The sequence below is a fragment of the Acomys russatus genome, chromosome 12 (genome assembly GCF_903995435.1).
Source record: "Acomys russatus chromosome 12, mAcoRus1.1, whole genome shotgun sequence".
Classification (NCBI taxonomy): Eukaryota; Metazoa; Chordata; class Mammalia; order Rodentia; family Muridae; genus Acomys; species Acomys russatus.
In genome coordinates this window covers 44,526,332-44,546,133 of record NC_067148.1, presented here as the reverse complement: position 1 = coordinate 44,546,133, position 19,802 = coordinate 44,526,332, and the positions used below count along the sequence as shown (strand labels likewise).

The window sequence follows — 19,802 nt, the reverse complement described above, 5'->3', positions numbered from 1 at the left end:
ATCCTGACGTGTAGACACAATGGTATGCCCTTTGCTTCCATTCATGTATTTCCTTCTCTTTATCAGAGAATCTCATAGTCCTGTGTTTCCTTTACTTGCCAGGTGTCAGAGACCAACTCATGAACCTTGCGTGCCATAGGATTGGTGGTGCCTGGAGGTTTGTAGTTCTTCCTCCAGAAAGGCCTGACAAACTCCTGTTTATAAAGTGGCTTCCATAGCCTGAGTGCATTTTCCCATGTCACACTGATTCCCATAGGCAGCAAGCTGTAACACTCAGCAGTCTTTTCTACCTTCTTTTCAGGTATGCCCAACGCATGCCAGTGGTGCCTATTTGGTGAGCAGGCCACTCCCTGGAGATGCTAGCCAGCCTGGGGCTACTGTGCATTTCTGCCCTGTGGCCTACACGTCTTTACTCTGCCCTCCTGCGCATGTGTCCTCCCTGTCCTATCTTGGGACCCCTTGACTTTCTTTACCACATGGCATCCAGTTCCTTGCCCTCTCCTGGTTCTAATAATTGTGTTCTGTTCTGCCAGCCCCAAATTTGCATCTTGCAGTGTTGCATCGTCCCTCTCTAATTATTGCCCTGTCCAGGACCCCAAAGCTCCTAATAGACAAGTCCCCTACTGAATCTGGCCATGCTTGATACCCCTCAGCACAGACGGAACAAACTACAGTGTCATTGGAAGGATACAAAGGGCATAATGCAACCTACACTTGTTCCCCCCCCCCCCCAGCAGGCATAGCTAGGCCCTACCTCAGACCCATAGGCCCAAATGCCAGGCAGCGCGCAGCCTGGTAGCCTTGCTCTCCATTACCCAGTGTTAGCCGTGCAGCCCCTCAGCCTCCCTCACATCCGTGCTCCCTTTTCTCTCCTGATGCCCATTCCTTTATAGAATGTTCAACATTTCCAGTCTCTCCACGGCTGCCTCCTCTCTGGGCTCCTGCTGTCTGTGAGTCTCTCAACCTAGTTTTTAATTTTTGTGTTATGGGTGTTGTGCCTACATGTATGTGTGTGTGACACAGGCATACAGAGCCTGCAGAGTCCAAAAAAAGAGCATCAGATCTCCTGGGACTGGAATTACAGACAGATCTGAACTTCCATGAGAGTGCTGGAATCCAACCTAGGTCCTCTGGGAGAGTAGTAAGAATAGGCGTTGAACTCTGAGCCATCTCTCCAGCCCCTCCATGTAGTATTGGGAAAGGGTACACAGACACTCAAAGGATCAACCCTGCTTCTACATAGAACCCTTCTTCGGGCTCTGAGGGCTTGGTCCACTCTGACCAGGCTTTGCAGAAGCCCATTTCCTGCCCTGGGTTAGTATGTGCTGTCCCGTGTCCACTTAGCTCTCACAGGTATTTCATGTCAGGCTCTGCTGTTTGGTTCCCTTGCTCTTTGTTGAGCTCGTAACTGAATACTTCCTTGGTGGGATACCTCCTCAGTGTTAATTGCTTCCTGGAACCTGTTCCCAGGAGGACGCTAAACAGCATGAACCCTATTCCGGGATAGAGCTGAGGGCGATACAGATTGGTGCAGAGAACTCAGGGCCTTTTCAGTCCTTACCCAGAAGAGGGAAGGATAAAAGAGGGAGAAAGTAGGGAGAGTACAGTCGTATAGATAGGTGGAGCACCTAAAGATACCAGCCCCTGACACCTGGGGGACTTTAGGACACCACACCCAAAAATGCTATGACTAACTAGTAGACCAAGCAGCCAGGGCAAAAATACATGACTCAAACCATCAGTTGTTTAAATTTGAACAAGTCTTTAGAAAGTGGATTGCTATATCCCCACAGTTTTTCTGGATTTATTGAAATACTAAAGTTAGCAATTTTACAGCAGTGGCTCCGTGTCCCAGCATGGCAGCCGTTGTCCTGCCATCTCGCCAGCACCTAACTTAGTCTTAACAACCACTTTAAGAAGGTAAAAGGAACCTAGTAAAACTAGTTTTAATAATTACATTATTTGTCATCATCATCCAAAATACTGTCTGCTCACCAAGTGGCCAGGGTTTTAAAGCTCTGGGAGACTGGAAACTACTTTTCTGCGCTGAGCTTTGGGAAGCCTATGGGTGTGTCTGGGCCAGCCACCACTCTAGTGCTACACAGTTTGCCACCTCAGGTCTGCAGCAAGCATAGGGTACTGGAAGCTGAGGCCAGCGACAAGATACTTACCACCCATGTGCTTTCCTTGTGGTCTTGTCAGTTGGGCCTGTGTCTTCTGCCATGGAGAAATGCTGACTTGCTTTCCCTCTGTGTAATGGGAACCCCGACATTTCACAAGAGTTGAATCAGGCAATACCTAATAACACCTACTGTGTTGTGGTACAGTTGGAAGCTAGTTTGCCTTTATGATTGAGTAATGTTCATCATCTGGACATGCTGTGTTGTGTCTCACTCAGCAGGCATTGGATGAGAGATCTGCTTGTGGCTGTGATGAACAATACTGCTACAGATACTTAGGTCTGACTCTGGTGGGTACCTCATTTCTGTTGGGCCTGTCCTTGGGGGTAGAGCTATTGCTAGGTCCTGCTCCATGCTCACCTTTTAAAATTTTTAATTTAAAAAAAAAATCTATGTTGTTGTGTCCTCTAGTTTGGACTTTGAGGCTGGGGTTGTTTGTCTTTTTTGCAGTGTTGAGTTTCGAATCCAGGGTCTTGAGTGCACTGCCCACACCTGTGCTGGGAAGCACCAGCACGCCACCCACAAAGGAGCTCTGCTCTGTCCGCCTGGGCTTCCATGTCTTCATTTTGACTTCGCTTGCTACTTGGTCTATTAGCTATTTTTCCACTGCTATGACAAACCATGACCACAGCAACTTATAGAAGAAAAAAATTATTTGGAGCCAGGTGCGTTGGCGCACTCCTGTAATCCCAGCATTTAGGGAGGCAGAGGAAGGTGGATCTCTGTGAGTTCGAGGACACCCTGGTCTACAAAATGAGTCCAGGACAGCCACGGCTACACAGAGAAACTCTGTCTTGTAAAAACAAACAAGCAAAATGTATTTGGGCTTATGGTTCCAGAGGGATAAGAGTCCTTCGTGGCAGGCACAGTGGCCGAAACAGGAAACAGACCTCGCATTCTTTTCGAAAGATGACAGCCTTGGCCGTCCTGGACTTGCTTTATAGACCAGGCTGGCCTGGAACTCACAGCAATCCACCTGCCTCTGCCTCCCGAGTGCTGGGATTAAAGGCGTGCGGCACCATGCCCAGTTTAGATCTCAGTTCTTAACTGTAAGCACAAAGCAGAGCATACAGGAAGGTGGCCTTTTGCGTTAACTCTCAGTGTGGCCCCTGTCGCACACTTCGTCCAGCAAGGCCATACTTCCTAAACCTCAGACAGCAGTGCCACCAACTGGGGACCAGGAGTTCAAATGCTAATCTATGAGCCTGCTCTGGGTATTTGCGTTACCTTTTAGCGTCCCCAGGTTAAGTTCACTCATTTCTCACCTTTTCGTCTTTGGTATTTATGGGGAGAGGTCTTGCAGAGGTCCTGCTCAGGATTTATGGGTATCGTACCCAGGCTTGGTAGCTCATCCGAGAGTGTCATCACCCAGACACTCTGGAAGCTGAGCAGGGTGATCTGTGGTCAGCCTCAGTCACACAGTGAGACCTGACTCAGAAAACAACTCAGGGGTGACGAGGTGACTCGGTGGTTAGAAGTGCTTACTGCTCTCCAGAGGACCTAAGTTCAAGTCCAACACCCACTCGAGAGAGTCAGTGCTCTTCTACTCTGCGGGTTCTAGAGATCAACCTCGGCTTGTCGTGCTCCAGATTGAGCGCCCTTATTTTAATTTCTGCATCCCAGAAAGATCCTCAGGCGGATTGGAGGGAAGCAAGAGCAGGGCCAGTCTCTCCCTGCCTTATTTTTCTCTTCTTTCTCTTGCTCCCCTCCTGGCTTATGTCTCTCACCTGACATTTGAGGACCATCCTTCCTTGCTCTCACTACCTGGAAAACAGTGTGAAGACAGAAAGGGTGCCCGAGCTTGTTTCTGCTGGAGGAACGTGCCACCCAGTAATGGCTCAGGCCTAAGAACCCCACCACAGGAGGGCGAGATGAGTGACCCTAAAATAAGGATAATTCCAGGCAAAGGTGAGGGGTGCAGAGGACACTGGACATTGGAACGGGCAAAGTGGATTCTGGCAAGAGGCATCAGGGTCTAAAGATTGTAATACTTATTGAGACTTCCTTTTAATGAAGTGCGTCATTAGAGCCAGGTGTGGGTCATGAACTTTATTTAGTGCAAGCCTTGATTCTAGCTCTAGCTGCCTCTTGAGGAAGCCCGAGGTGTTTCCATGGGCACCTCCACCTGTCCTGAGTGTGCCTTGTCATGAGACTGCTCTGCTTGTTGTTGCAAGCCTCCCACCCTAGGGGGCAGGCATAGATCATCCTTAGCTTGCCTGCAGGCTTGTAACAGGGGAACAAAATAAAAGGGGAAGAGAATGGAAAAGAGACTGCTAACAGCCAGGCACAGGTGCTCATAGGGCACACATACTCAGAAGCTAGACATGCTAACCATGCATCAAAGGCACATGCGTGCTTATAGGCACACATGCTAACAGGATTAGCTTTCATGTGTGCTTTTTAGGAAATGTATGCAAAGAGCTATAAGGGAGAACTGGTGTTTCCTCAGCTGACAATATACATGCCACCTGTCCATCATGGCTTCCCACAGAGATACTCTGAGGCACATGCCTTTCTCCATACACGGTCCCTATGGGTTGGGTGCTGCCAGGGTCATCTGACTTCTGCAAAGCCAGGCACTGGTATCATCCCACACCCAAGGGCTCAGGTGATCTAGGAGATCATGACATTGAGTGAGGCAGCAGACTGCCCTGTCCTGCTCAGCTGATTGAGTCCTTTGTGCCCTGTCTTGGAACAGCTTGAGTTCATAAGCCCCACTGGAGTGTTTTCCAGCTGACCCCTGTCCCCTGGGGTAGAGGCTTCAGCTGAGGTGTAGAGGTTCACTCAGCACCCTAAGTGTAGGGCAGACATGAGTGTAGTCTGCCTGTTATCCTGTGAAGAGGTCCAGAATTAGACCTGCTACACTCACATAAACATGCAAATACATATGTAAATAAAATTATAAGTTAAAATTTTGTATTACATGTATATATTTTATTTTATGTGAAAATGCTTTACCTGCATGTATGTGGGTACACCAAGGGTATGCTTGGTGCCGGAAGAGGACAGGAGATAACATCAGATCTCCTGGAACTGGAATTACGGGTGGCCTCGGTCCCCACTAGAGCAATAAGTGCTCTTAACAGCTAGGCCATTTCTCCAGCCCAATAAAAACATTTTTAAGGACTGTCCAGATGGCTCAGTGGGTAAAAGCACTTGCTGCCAATTCCTGGAGTTCAATTCCTGGAACCCACATGGTAGGAGACAGCTGACTCCTATAAGCCGTCTTCTCTACCTGTGGGTGTAGCCGGCTTTTCATTGCTTTGTGGGGTCTTCTCTCTTCCACCCTTCTCCACCCCTTCAACCTAACACTAGATATGAGAGGAAAAAGAATAGAGAGGAAAGGAAATCCCTAAATTTCCTTTTATTTAGATTCCTAAATAAATTAATGGGTTGGGAAGGGGGCAGTGTCGATCAGAGACAACGAGCTCTTTGGGGCAACTCTTAGCATCACCATTAGGAGATCTAATTTATTCTTGTTTCTTCTTTGCTCATGACTACTTAACAAGCCATGACCGACAGCAGCCAACAACCTGCCCTGCCTCTCTGGGCCCTAGCATTTATATACCCTCTGAAAAGTCCCCAAAATTCCAACCGCCACACAATCGCAGAAACTATCTGTAGCTGGCAAAATCACGCCTCCACCAGAACAGGAGACAAATCATAGTCAGCTGCTGCAAAGCAGCCCCATATTCCACACCTGGATTAAAAGGAAAACATGTTCTTGTATTTCTGTGTTTGGGGTTTATTTATTTATTATTATTGTTGTTTTGTTTTGTGTTGAGAGGAGGTTTCTCTGTGTAGCATTAGCTGTCCTGCACTCGCTTTGTAGACCAGGCTGGCCCCGAGCTCACAATGATCCACCTGCCTCTGCCTCCAGGGTGCTGGGATTAAAGGCATGCACCATCATGCCTGGCCTATTTCTCTCTCTGTGTGTGTGTGTGTGTGTGTGTGTGTGTGTGTGTGTGTGTGTGTGTGTGTGTGTGTGTTGGTGGTGGTGGTGGTGGTGGTGTGTGTGTGTGTGTGTGTGTGTGTTGTTGTTGTTGTTGTTGTTGTTTGGTTGGTTTGGTTTGGTTTTTTCGAGACAGGGTTTCTCTGTGTAGCCTTGGCTGTGTAGCCTTAGCCATCCTGGACTCACTTTGTAGACCAGGCTGGCCTCGAACTCACAGCGATCCGCCTGCCTCTGCCTCTGCCTCCCGAGTGCTGGGATTAATGGCGTGTGCCACCATGCCCGGCTCTTATTTCTGTGTTTTTAAAGAAGCCAAAATTGCAGAATTCTCACTACACGTGGGTCCCTGTGAGGGTCTTCCCTCTTTCTGGATATTCTTTCCAACTCTTTGAATTTGGAGGAGCTGTGCGGTATCGAAGCTCAAGTCGTTCCCAAGGCTGACCTAGCCAGCCCTACACAGCTGACCTAGCCAGCCCTACACAGCTGGAGTTGTTGCCCTCTGGTCTAGCATGTGTCAGTCGGTAGATGAAGAATCCCACCTGCGCTGATGAGCTTTCCAAACTCAGAGTCAAGTCATAGAAAGGTACCAGGAGTGTCCTGGCCACATGTGGGCATCAGCCTGCAGAGTTGGGGTGACAGCGGTAGTGATCTTGGGCCACGTGCCTCAGCCACAGAAAGCACCTTCTGAGCATCACTGAGCCGCTGTCCTCACAGATCAGCTTCCCTGCTGTCGTGCAGCCCTGCTTCCGGGTCCTCAGAGTTCCAGCCAGTGTGCAGCCCTCACACCTAGTAAAGGAGACAGTGGAGCTTTGCTGTGGATAGGAAGACAGCACAGCTGAAAATAGGAGAGTAAAACTCTCGGAAGCTGTCAGCCTCTGGTTCCAGCCGGGCCTCCTTCCCCAGCCCTGCTGCTTTTCACATCTGATTCTGTGGCCCACCGTGTTCCAGACTACATTCCAGTCCCAGACACAGGGGCTGGAGGAGGCTGCTCTCTGCCTTCCTTTCATGCTACTCACTGCCGGGGCACTGCACAGTTCCAGGGAGGATCTCACCACAGCATTAGAGGGTGATGTGACTCTTCTGGTGAAAGCACATACCGGCAGCATGTGGGTCTCCACCCAAAGCCTGGCAAAACCGTGAAGGAAGCAAATCATTTACTGTCCCGTCCTTTCGTTTTCAGAGCCTCCTAAGATGAACCCAGTGGTGGAGCCGCTGTCCTGGATGCTGGGTACCTGGCTGTCAGACCCACCGGGAGTTGGTACCTTTCCGACCCTGCAGCCCTTCCAGTACCTGGAGGAGGTGCACATATCCCATGTGGGCCAGCCTATGCTCAACTTCTCGTAAGTCCCCACCTGATTCATGGGCTGTCTAGGTCTTCAGATAACTCCAGGCTGATCAAAGACATGCCAGGCAGGAAGGTGCAAAAGCAACTTTAGATTTACTTCAGAAAAGCTCTCTCTTTTTCCCAGAACCTGGCAGCTGAGGCACAGGGTTGGTGAAAATGGCGCTTCACTTTCTGTGACCTTCTTCAAGGTGCTAAGCAGACCACACGTTTACAAGCTAGTTGGACCAGGCAGAAAAGTGTGTTTAATTAAATCGCTAGTGACAGTCTAACCTGTGTGGAAACCAGTCCCTGAGGGTGCTGAAATAAGAGCACGTGGCTTTCTTTTCTTTTGCCCTGCGCCAGGTGAGGCTTCAAGCAAGTAGCATGGTTCTCAATAGGAAATAGTGTTGCCCTTAAGGGTGCCTGAAAGGTAATTACAGAAGTAATATATGTGCTTAGCAAGTTTAAATAGGTAGGGGCGTATATGAATGGTAGAGTGGTTTTGTGGTATGTACAAGCCCTGGATTTACTCCTTAGCACCTCACGTAAAAAAATAAAATAAAATAGAAAAGCAAAATTCTATTTCTGCTTCATTCTTTACTATGCAGTTCTGAGTTAAGAATCTTAACTAGGAGCTGGCAGCAGGCTCCGTGGGAAATGGCACTTGCCAACAAGCCTGAAGACCTGAGTTCAGTCTCCAGGACCCACATGGTGGAAAGAGAAATGACTCTTCCAAGTCATTCACTGACCCCTACAAACAAATAAGTGTAATAAAACATTTTTTTCCCTTTTTTTCCCCCCTTACTGGTTTTTTCGAGACAGGGTTTCTCTGTATAGCCCTGGCTGTCCTGGACTAGCTTTGTGGACCAGGATGGCCTCAAACTCACAGCAATCCGCCTGGCTCTACCTCCTGAATGCTGGGATTAAAGGCATGCGCCACCACGCCCAGCTACGAAATCTATATTCTTTTTTTTTTTTAATCTATATTCTTAAATCCTACTGCCCATTGAGTTTCTCTTACCTAAAATACTTGCAGAAGCATTTCACATTCAGAGAGTTTTAAAGATGCTCTTATGTGTGTGGATGTGTGTCTGTGTATGAGCCCAAGGAGGTCAGAGGGGTGTCAGCTCCCTGAAGCAGTAGTTCAGTCAGTTGGGAGCTCCTGGTGTGGGTGCTGGGAGTCTGTGCAAGAACAGCATGTGCTCTTACCCGCTGAGGCAGCTCTCTAGCCCAGAGTCATATGTTCCCATGGGGATCTTAACTTAGGCACTAGCTACTCTGGGGCAGCTCTAAGTCTCAAACCCAAACCAAAACTCTGAAGTCCAAAACTGTTTGAATACTGACATGATATCGTTTCAGCTTTTGATTTCTTGTGGGTTTGGGGTCTTTGGGAGGCAGGCGGTTAAGACAGATTCTTTCTATACAGCTATGGTTGTACTAGAACTAACTTGCTATGTAGACCAGGCTGACCTCAGAGTCCCAGAGATCTGCTTGCCTGTGCCTCCTAAGTGCTAGGATTAAGGGCATGTGCCACCTTGCCTGGGACATTTGTGATTTGAAGATTTCTCTGTCTCCCCCCCTCTCCCTCCCACTCCCCCCCTTCTCTCTTTCTCTCAATATGTATGAAGATCTGTATGTGTCTGTGCACCACATGTGTACCTGGTTTCTGCAGAGGCCACAGTGTGTGTATTGGATCCCCTGCTGCTGAAGTTACAGATAGCTGGGAGCCGCCGTGTGGATGCTAGGAAACCAACTAGGGTCCTCTTGCAAGAGGAGCAAGTGCTCTTACCCTCTGAGCCCTGTCTCCAGCCTTCATTTGGGGCTTGAGTCTTCTGACTGGAGATACTCAGCCTGTATTTGTTTTGTTGTTGTTATTGTTTTTATTTGTTTTGTTGTGTTTGACACAGAGTATCACTAAACAGCCCAAACTGGTGTAAAAGTCACTTTGTATTCTAGATTGGCCTCAAACTCACTGTCCTCTTGCCCCTGTTAGCAGAGTGCTAGTGTCACAGGCATGTGCCACCATATATAGCAAACACATTTGCTTCATTTTGTAAATAAAACATAGAAGGGGATAAGATGGTTATTTTGTGCTGGTTTGTTTGTTGAGGGTTTGGCGGGGGGTTGGTTGGTTGTTTTGACACAGGGTCTCTCTATCTAGCCCTGGATGTCCTTGAGCTCTCTATGAGACCAGGCTTGCCTTAAACCCTTCCTCCAGAGTGCAGTGATTAAAGTCATGTGTTACCACACCTGACAAGATGATATTTTAAAACAGATCATGTGATTCTGGGCTAAGGCAGGCTAGTCATGAGTTTCTAGTCAGCCTGGACTACTCAGCAAGACAGCTCACAAAGGAAGAGGGTAGTTCTAAGTTATGGTGTCTGTTGCTGTGATAAAACATACAACCAAAAGTAAAGTGGAGAGGAAATGTCACACTCCATCACGGAGGAAAGTCAAGGCAGGAACTTGGAAGCAAGAACTGAAGCAGAGGCCATGGAGGAACACTGCTTCCTGGTTTGTTCCTTATGGCTTGCTCAGCCTGCTTTTTTATACAACTCTGGACCACTTCTCAGAGTTGGTACCATCTCCAGTGTATAAAAGTCAAGACTTTTCTGTGCCTGCCCTACCTTCCAAATAATGACACAGAGACTCATATATTATTCAAAGTTTCAGGCACTGTAGCTGGGCAGATACTGAGCTATTCTAAATATTTATTTATTATTTATTTATACAGTATTCTGCCCATACACCAGAAGAGGGCACCAGATCACATTATAGATGGTTGTGAGCCACCATGTGGTTACTGGGAATTGAACTCAGGACCTTTGGAAGAACAGACAGTGCTCTTAACCTCTGAGCCATCTCTCCAGCTCCTACTGAGCTATTCTAACCCGACTGTGCTGGCCTGACCTACTTCTCAGCCACGTGGCCCATTACCTGTCATCTTAGTCTCACCCTGGCTGCTTCTCCTCCATCCTTGTCCTCATGGCAACTCCTAGGTCCCTACCTGAGACTCTCTCTTTCTGGATCCCAGAAGTTCCACTTAATCCTCTCCTGCCCAGCTATTGGCTGTTCAGCTCTTTATTAGCCAATCAGAAGTGATGGTGAACAATTTTTACATAACACTGAGAGAGACGCTTCATAATAATAGCAATTCCAATGTCTAGAGTGCAGCCAGATCTGAGTACAGAAATCAGCATTTGAACACAGTGCACAAAAACATCCCCCAACACCAGTGAGCTGGGAATTCTGGATAATAAAAAATAACCTAGGGGAGCTCCAGTTCCAGGTGATCTGACACCCTCACACCAATGCGTATAAAATTAAATAATTTATTTTTTAAAAAAACCTAGGGCTGAGTGATGGCTCTGAGGTTAAAAGCACTGACTGCTCTTCCAGGGGTTCAATTCCCAGCACCCACATGGCAGCTCACAACGCCTGTATGTCCAGTTTCAGGGTATCTGGTTCCCTCTTCTGGCCTCCTAGCCACTGCACACGTCTGATGCACAGCCATCCATGTAGGCAAAATACCTGTACACATTTTTTAAAAAATAAAAGCAAGAGGGCTGGAGAGATGGCTCAGCGGTTAAGGGCATTAATTGCTCTTCCAGAGGTCCTGAGTTCAATTCCCAGCAACCACATGGTGGCCCACAACCATCTATAATGTGATCTGATGCCCTCTTCTGACCTGCAGGTGTGCATGCAGACAGAGCACTGTATACATAATAATAAATGTTTAAAAAAAAAGCAAAATAAAAGTTGGGCCAGAGAGCTGGCTCACCAGTTAAGAGTGCATATTTCTCTAACAAAAGGACCCAAATTCAATTCCTAGCACCTATCTCAGGGGGCTTAAAACTACCTATTAACTCCAACTCCAGGAATCCCCAACCTCTGGCCTCCACAGATACCCCAACACACGTGGCATGCGCATACGTAGACACATGATGAAAACTTAAGTAATCTTTAAAAAATACATCTCAAAAAAAAAGTGTAGTACAGCCAAGTAAGATAATGTGCTGTAGTCTAGCACTTGAGAGCCTGAGGCAGAAGGGTCACGAGTTCAACAGCTGTGGGACTGGAGAGACGGCGCAGCAGTTAGAGCTCTAGCTGCTTTTCTAGAGGACTAGGCTCTGGGTTTGATTCTTAGCACCCACAAGGTGGCTTAAACAGCCACCTGTAAGTGCCAGGGGAGCCAATGCCCCCTTCTGGCCTTGAGGCACTAGGCATGTATGTGGTCTATAGACACACATGCAGGCAAAACACCTATACACATAAATAAATAAATATATATATATATACACACATACATACATTTATATTTAATATATCTTTATATGTAATATATATTTGGGGGGGGGAGACAGGGTTTCTCTGTGTAGCCTTGGCTGTCCTGGACTCACTTTGTAGACCAGGCTGGCCTCTGCCTCCCAAGTGCTGGGATTAAAGGTGTGTACTACCACACCCAGCACTTAATAATAAAATTTTTTAAAAATAGCTAAGGATATAGTTCAGTGGTAGAAGACTTGACCAGCATGTGTGAGGCCCTCGGTTTAATTTCAGCTTTGGATAAAAAGGCAAATAAATGACCCAGGTAGTATAAATCGGGTTCACTCCTTCCTTACCCCTCCCTCCCTTTTTACTTCTTTCCTTCCTCCCTCCCTTCCTTTTTTCTCTCTCCTTTCTCTCTCTTTCCATGTCTCCCCTGTTAGGCCTTGTGCATCAGCAGGGTCTCTACCATTGTTTCACGTTCACAGCCCAGAGGCAGTTCTTTCTTCTTTTCTTTTCTTTTTTTCTTTTTCTTTTCCTTTCATGTCAGAGTATGACTTATAGACCATGCTGCCTTCTTATTTTTGTCTCCTAAGTGCTTAAATTATAGACATCTGCACTGTGCCCAGTATAAATATGTGACAAAAACTAATTAGAAATTGACTTAATTCAGTGCCTGCTCCATTTCTATCATAGAGAGTGATTGGGCCATATAATCCCAGCATGGAGGAGGCAGAGGCAGGCAGATCTCTGTACGTTCAAGGCCATCCTAGTATACATAGGAAGTTTCTGGCCAGCCAGCAGTACACAATGAGACTATCTCAAAAATAAAAACAAAACAAACAAAAACCTGTGCATGGTGGCACAAACCTTTACTCCAAGGAGGCAGAGGTAGGAGGAGCTCTGTGAGTTTGAGGTCAGCCTGGTCTACAAAGGGAGTCTTGGACAGCCAAGGTTACACAGAGAAACTCTAAGATTCTACTGTAATTATCTACAGTGTTTACAGTGTGTCTAGGAATGAAAACTGAAATCCACCAATTGAAAAGGCCTCTGGAAAAGGATACTCTATATTATTAGGAATAAGTTTCTGGGGCTGGGGGTGTATCAGGTATATGCTTCAGGCCCTGGGTTCAACCCCAGCACAATACACACACACACACACACACACACACACACACACACACACACACACACACACACACACACAAGTGATTTACTGTCTTTAAGAATTGGTCAGCTAGCTGGACACGGTGGTGCATGCCTGTAATCCCAGCACTCTGGGATGCAGAGGTAGGCAGATCTCTTTTGAGTTCCAGGCCAGCCTGGTCTACAGAGTGAGCTCCAGGACAGCCAGGGCTACACAGAGAAACCCTGTCTCAAGGGGGGAAAAAAGTTGGTCAGCTAGGGAAAATGAACAGGAAATGGAAGGTCAGTGATGGGCCTAGTAGATAGAGCTGAGGATCATAGCCCAGAGAAACCACTTCTGACCAGATTAGATCACGTCCAGCAGACCCATCGCTTATGTGTGTCCCACAGTGCTAATTTGCATCACTGAGTAAACTACTTTTAGGGAACATGAACTAGTCACCCCAGTTCAAAAACAGATTCAACCAAGTCCAGCTTGGTTAACCAATGAGTTTGTTGGGTGTAGTGAGAATTTTGTAATTTTTAGTTTCATTTTTTTAAAAACCCACAGAAATGTTATGGGAACATGTTTTTGTTTTAATCCCAGGTGAGGGGATATGAGGCTGCCTCACAGCAGGTGACTATGATTTGCCCCGTGCTCTAGCAGGGGAGTGGTTTTGCCAGCTGCAGATAGTTTCTTTGAATGTGTGAGGTGTGGGATTCTGGGAACTTTTCAGAGGCTATATAAATGTTGGAGCCCCAAGAGGCAGGCTTGCTGTTGAGGCTGGCTGTTGGTTGTGGTTTGTCAAGTAGTCATGCACAAAGAGAGGAGAAGAAATTAGATATCCAGATGGTGAAAATCAAACTTGCCCCAAGGAACTCGATGCCCCTTGTTAACAGGAACTAGTGGACTGATATCCACGCCCTCCCCTCCCTCTCTACCCTGTCTTCTCTCCTGTGTAGTGTTAGGAGGCTAATGGGGAGAAGGGGGAGGGGGAGAACAGTGGAAGAGGAAGAGAGAGATTTTTTTTTACCACTAAGTAGTAAAAAAACTCCAGCCACAGTTGTGCATATTTACAGAGCGTAGTTGAGAGTTTACTCCTGGAGTACAGGTGGGCCCAAACAGCTACATTACCACAGTACACCCCATCATGGAGGCTGCATCATCATAGAGTTTCCTTTTAGTTAACCTTCTACTTCCATATACTCTAGCATCTCCCAGGATCACTTGCAGCTGTTGGGTGGGCAGGAGGGAGTGATGTGTTGAATCCCAGGTGAAGGTCCGGTGCTAAAGAATGTTGACTGTGCCGGGCGTGGTGGCGCACGCCTTTAATCCCAGCACTCGGGAGGCAGAGGCAGGCGGATCACTGTGAGTTCGAGGCCAGCCTGGTCTACAAAGTGAGTCCAGGCTGGCCAAGGCTACACAGAGAAACCCTGTCACGAAAAACAAAAAAAAAAAAAAAAAAAAAGAATGTTGACTGCTCCATTACCATAGATCCAGCCATCACATTATTGTACTGTGTGTATTGTTGCCATGGCTCCCGAGACAAGGGAATCTCTGTTGCAATATAACAGTGGGATGACCAGGATGACCAGGTGTTACCTGAAGGAAAAGGCCATAGCTCATCAGACCCCTACCCTCTGGCACATTTTTTTAACATTCCTTTAGCCTTGGAAAGGTGATATGTGTATGATCTTTTCTTTCTTTCTCTCTTTTTTCTTTTTGAAAGTAGTGGGCCACTATGTCACTTTAACAGGCATTCTCAGCAGTTTGTCAGTTACAAGTCTTTGCACCTCACTACCACCCACTGTAAGAAGTCTTTCTTCTCTCTACCACCAAGGCCAATAGTATTAATAAGCTGTGGCCATAGACACAAATGTTTAGAAGGTCATTTGATAGGTATACACATCTATTCAACAAAACAAAAAATGTCCCCCTGAGCGTAAGGCTTGTGGCCTCCCAGCCACAGGGTTTTTTTTCTTTTTTGTTTTTGTTTTTGTTTTTTCCGAGACAGGGTTTCTCTGTGTAGCCTTGGCCATCCTGGACTCACTTTGTAGACCAGGCTGGCCTCAAACTCACAGCGATCTGCCTGCCTCTGCCTCCTGAGTGCTGGGATTAAAGGCGTGCGCCACCACGCCCAGCCTTTTTTGTGTTTTTTTTTTAATTAATTTATTCTTGTTACATCTCAATGGTTATCCCACCCCTTGTATCCTCCCATTCCTCCCTCCCATTTTCCCCTTACTCCTCTCCCCTATGACTGTGACTAAGGGCGACTTCCTCCCCCTTTATATGCTCAGAGGGCCAGGCACAGTTTTTTGTCCTGCCGTTCCAGGGGTGAGTTCTCCTCTGTGGGGCAAGTCTTATATCCAGTTGCAGAGTCGCTGGCTGCACTGCCACTATTGTGCCAGTAGGCAAGCTTGCCTGGCAGTGTGGTAGTGTAGCTCTCAGGGTCTGCAGGCAAATAAGATTGTTGGTGGCAGTTCCTTCACAGCAGCAAAGTCCGCAGCACGGAAGGAACTTCCAGCTGAGTCCCAGCTTGATTTCTCCATGTTCTGCAACCAAAGCCTATAGTGCCTTCAGCAGGTCTTATGGTGCTGACAGGCTAGCCTAAGCTGTGCACACGGCCCAGAGCCATCAGGAACAACTGTTCTCACACCTGCCACTTGAGTTGACTCCCTGGGACTGCCAGGCTCTGGGGCTAGCCTAAGCTATGCACACGGCCCCGAGCCACAGGAACAACTGTTCTCACACCTGCCACTTGAGTTGGCTCCCTGGGACTGCCAGGCTCTGGGCTCTGTGGAAGTGACCAGTGCCAGTGCCTCTCCCTCAACCACATGCGCTGCTAAGAAAATTCCAGGTGAATAGATTGCACCCCTAACATGATTTCCTGCAGGAGAGAAATAAATGTACACCTCTTACTTGGGACGGGGTGGATAATCACCCACAAGCTTCACATCGTCCACCCACACTGGCTTTTCGTTCTGTGCCTTCTGGGAAGATCACTAGAATAGTATTTGTCTTTGTCGTTTTCTTTCCTTAGGATTTCAGTTTGACACAAATCTTGCCACATTTACCTTCAAATGATCTGGACAAACTCCTCTTATCTGCTCTAAGTTCCTTTGTCTCCTCTTGTTTGCTACAGCACTTTAAGGGCCCAGTTTGTATGTTGTTTTAAGTCACCCAGATCCAGCAAAACCTCCTCTACCTACCAAGGGGCTAAGCTAAGCAACTAAAGTTCCATTACCATTCCCAGGTGCTGCTAAGTCAACTTACTTACATGGAGCAAATAGTCCTTTGCTGCTCAGTGAACCAGGCACCACACACCACACACCACCTCTGTTGCCTTCCCTCAGTAGCCTCTGTCCCTTCTGTCTTTCAGACCCTGGTTAATGGGACCTCAGTTATTGATAGCCAAGAGTCCTTAACAGCATATGTGAGTCAGGCCACCAGGAACTCATTTTTTCCTTGTTGCCCCAAGTTATTCAGCCTTTGTCACAAGAAAGGGTGGTTTATATTACTGTTACTCTCCTTCCACAGTAAGCCAGGCGGTAAGTCCTTCCAGGACCTTCTAAAAGTCCCTCCCAACACAATTGTCCAAGACCAAGTATTCCCTGACTCTTGACTTTTGTACACACAGTCTGCATGGCTGAGTCATAGACTTCCTCTTTCCATATGTCAAAACTTGTACGAGAGATACCTTTGTCACCTTTACGTCTTCTGTCTGGCTCCTCCCATGGGATTCAAGTGTTTTAGTCACAGGAGGGACTCTAACCCAGATCTGATTTGTGTTTTCTTTGTCTATTGCCATCTCCCAGCAGCCAGAAGAGGGGAAGCAGCAGCTCTAAGCCCACCCCTTGTCTAACCTGCCTGCTGACTCAGGCTCACGGGAGGGTGATAACTACGTGGCCGGTTGCATTGGATTCTCACTTACATAAGCAGGGTCTTGCTGGGCAGCCATCCTGGCTTCGGTAGCATATTTTATTTTGTATAGTATAGCAGCAGCCACAAACTGTTGCCAGCTGACAGGAGTCTTGTCCTACACTGTCACCCTCCAGGGCTCTGTTCTCTAGCGCTTGAGCTGTCTCAGGCTGGACCCCACTCATCAAGGAAGCACGCCACTCAGTGAACATGGGGCACGCGAGCCATCCTGAGCACTGCCTCCCTCCACCCCCAAATGTCTCAGCAGCTGCTGCCCTGCGAGAAGGCACCTGTCTCATACCACAGGGGGAAGATTTCGCCCCTGATAGTCTGGTCGTCATTGGTTTTGCTACCGAAAGCAAAAGCAGTTCAATTGCTATTCCCAAGTTCATCATGAGCTGGTTGCTCCACGTTAGGACACAAGTTTGTTGTGTGGACTTTTCTGGAGGAAACATGAGCAAATGTCTACTTACCAACTCTAGACCAAAGTAAATTAAGACTTTGTCAATTGTCAAACCAATGAGATTATTGAGGTTCCTTATTAAACTATTGGTTACCCTCAACCAGTGGTACCACTGCAAAGTCCCATCCCGTCCTAGATGATGACCTCACAGAGGTCAGTTACTCAGTCTACTCCATCCACTCCCACAATCCCTGCAGCCGAGGTGAAGCAGAGGATAACTTCAGCTCAAATCCCCAGAAGGTTCTTTGACTCTGCCCTTCTGCTAGACGTGTTAAAAACTATTACTAGCTGGGTGTGGTGCCACATGGCTTCAGTTCGAGCATTTGGGAGACAGAGGCAGACTGTGAGTTAACAGGCACCCAGGGCTATACAGTGAGACCCTGTCTGAGAGTTAGAGAAAAAAAAAAAAAAAAAAAACAAACCTTGCTGCAACACATCTAGTGGGACAGCCCTTTGAGGTCACATGTCTGCTTCACATCTCTGATTTCCCATCCAGGTTCAACTCCTTCCATCCAGAAACACACAAGCCAATGCACAGAGAATGTGGCTTCATCCGCCTCAAGCCTGACACTAACAAGGTGGCCTTTGTCAGCGCCCAGAACACAGGTACGGTGCCCCTAACCCAGGGCCTGCTGGTCAGTGTTACAGCGATCATTTTGATGACTTTCAAATGTGCTTCTCCTCGTGGCATGTATTGTAGGGACGGTCAAGATAGAGTTCTCCACAGACTTGAGCCTTCCTCCTAGCACAGCCCTAGTTAGTTTTGGTACTTTGCCTGTGCCAACAGAGGACATACCCAAAGGATAGATAGGTCCTGGCAAGCTGATGTCTCAGAAGCCACTCAGCAGCCTGTGTGACCTTGACCATGTCCAGTCTCACCCCTGTTCAGGATTAGTCAGCTTGGAATGGAGCTGACACCAGGCACTGTCAGACATGGAAGTATGCAAGATCCAGAGAGCTGTCGTCTCTGCTTCCTTCCTCACCAGAGGGTAGGACTGTGCCTGAGGGTTCATTGAGAAATGCAGGTAGGAGGCTGGGGTTCAGGCACCTCTGCAGAGGATGGCCCCCATTGGCATTTGCCCTTGTGCTCCCCATTACTTAGAGCGGTGAGACGGGAGGATTTGTTGTTGTTTTGTTTTGTTTTTTTCTGTATAGCCTTAGCTGTCTTGAACTCAGATCTATTTGCCTCTGCCTCTCAAGTGCTGGGATAAAAGGTGTGCCCCACCACCACCCAGCTGCAGGAGGATTTCTTAACTCCATGAATTCCAGACCTGCCTAAGCAATATAATGAGATCCCTTCTCATTAGAGTGAAAAAAAAAAAAAAAAGAGCAGCTGGGGAAATAACTTAGTGGGCAAGGACCAGAGTCCAGATCCCCAGTACCACAGAACAGTGCTGCACATCTGTAACGTGGGACCAGGAGTACAGACACAGGCAAGTCTCTAGGGCTTTCTGGGTGGCTAACTAGCCCAGCAAAAGGGTGAGCTCCAAGTTCAGAGGCTGAATGTGTCTCAAAATAAGTAACAAAGAAAGCAGAGAAAACATTCATAGTCAACCTCTGACCTCTGAGTGTACACACACACACACACACACACACACGGAGATAGGGAGAGGGAGAAGGAGAGAGAGACAGACAGAGATTCTGAGTCATTTTCTTGTTATCCCCAAGAGTGACCCACCTCTCTTCAGATGAGAAGGGAGAAGCACTTACCTGGATGGTAACAGGTTCGGTTTCCCTTGCCTGTCGCACAATGCGTCTGAAGGTGGGAGCGGCTTGGAACTATACTAACTGCCCCTCCCTTGCAGGTATTGTGGAAGTGGAGGAGGGTGAAGTGAACGGACAGGAGCTGTGTATCTCATCCCATTCCATTTCCAGGATCTCCTTTGCCAAGGAGCCCCATGTGGAGCAGGTGAGCCCAGCCTCCCTCCCAGATGTTCCCAGAGCGTTTGCACTTGTCAGTGATACTACACCATCCAATAGACGTTAGCCTTACCAGAGTTCCGGGTTTCTTACCACAGCCTCCAGCTCTTCACACACTCTCTCACAGTGTGATTGATCCCTACTGTAGTACCTGGTCCCTGCACCTTTCCGGTTTGTTGGGTTTTTTGTTTTTTGTTTTTTTTAAAGATTTATTTATTATTATGTATATAGCACTCTATCTGCATGTACATCTGCAGGGCAGAAGAGGGCACCAAATCAAATTATAAATGGTTGTGAGCCACCATGTGATTGCTGGGAATTGAACTCAGGACCTCTGGAAGAACAGTCAGTGTTCTTAACCTCTGAGCCATCTCTCCAGCCCTTTTTTTTTTTTTTCCACCACAAATATCCCTTTATGTTTGTGCATTATCCTTTTGAAAATATACCCAAATATAGTGGACAAATTTCTCCTAAAGACAGAGCCAGAGGGGTAAGTACACTTTGGATGGGTGATCCTGGTGAAGTGCTTAACAGTGAAACCAGCAGCATTACCTGAGAGTTACGGCTCCCGCCTCAGTCCGTTCTTGTTTCAATCTAACTTGTGAGTGAAAGGACATTTTCTATGCTTATTGGTCATCTTATCTCTTATTTTGTAT

General features: G+C 47.4%; 1 protein-coding gene across 2 annotated transcripts in view; it reads left to right on the top strand.

Annotated features, from left to right (window-relative positions):
• The window catches only part of Thap4 (THAP domain containing 4), a 47,715-nt gene that overhangs the window by 19,876 nt on the left and 8,037 nt on the right, over positions 1-19,802 (top strand). For both annotated transcript variants that reach the window (XM_051154391.1, XM_051154392.1), the window contains 3 exons: positions 7,310-7,469; positions 17,723-17,832; positions 19,032-19,135. In XM_051154391.1, the coding sequence (XP_051010348.1) occupies positions 7,310-7,469; positions 17,723-17,832; positions 19,032-19,135 (374 nt within the window). The remainder of the gene's footprint in view (positions 1-7,309; positions 7,470-17,722; positions 17,833-19,031; positions 19,136-19,802) is intronic.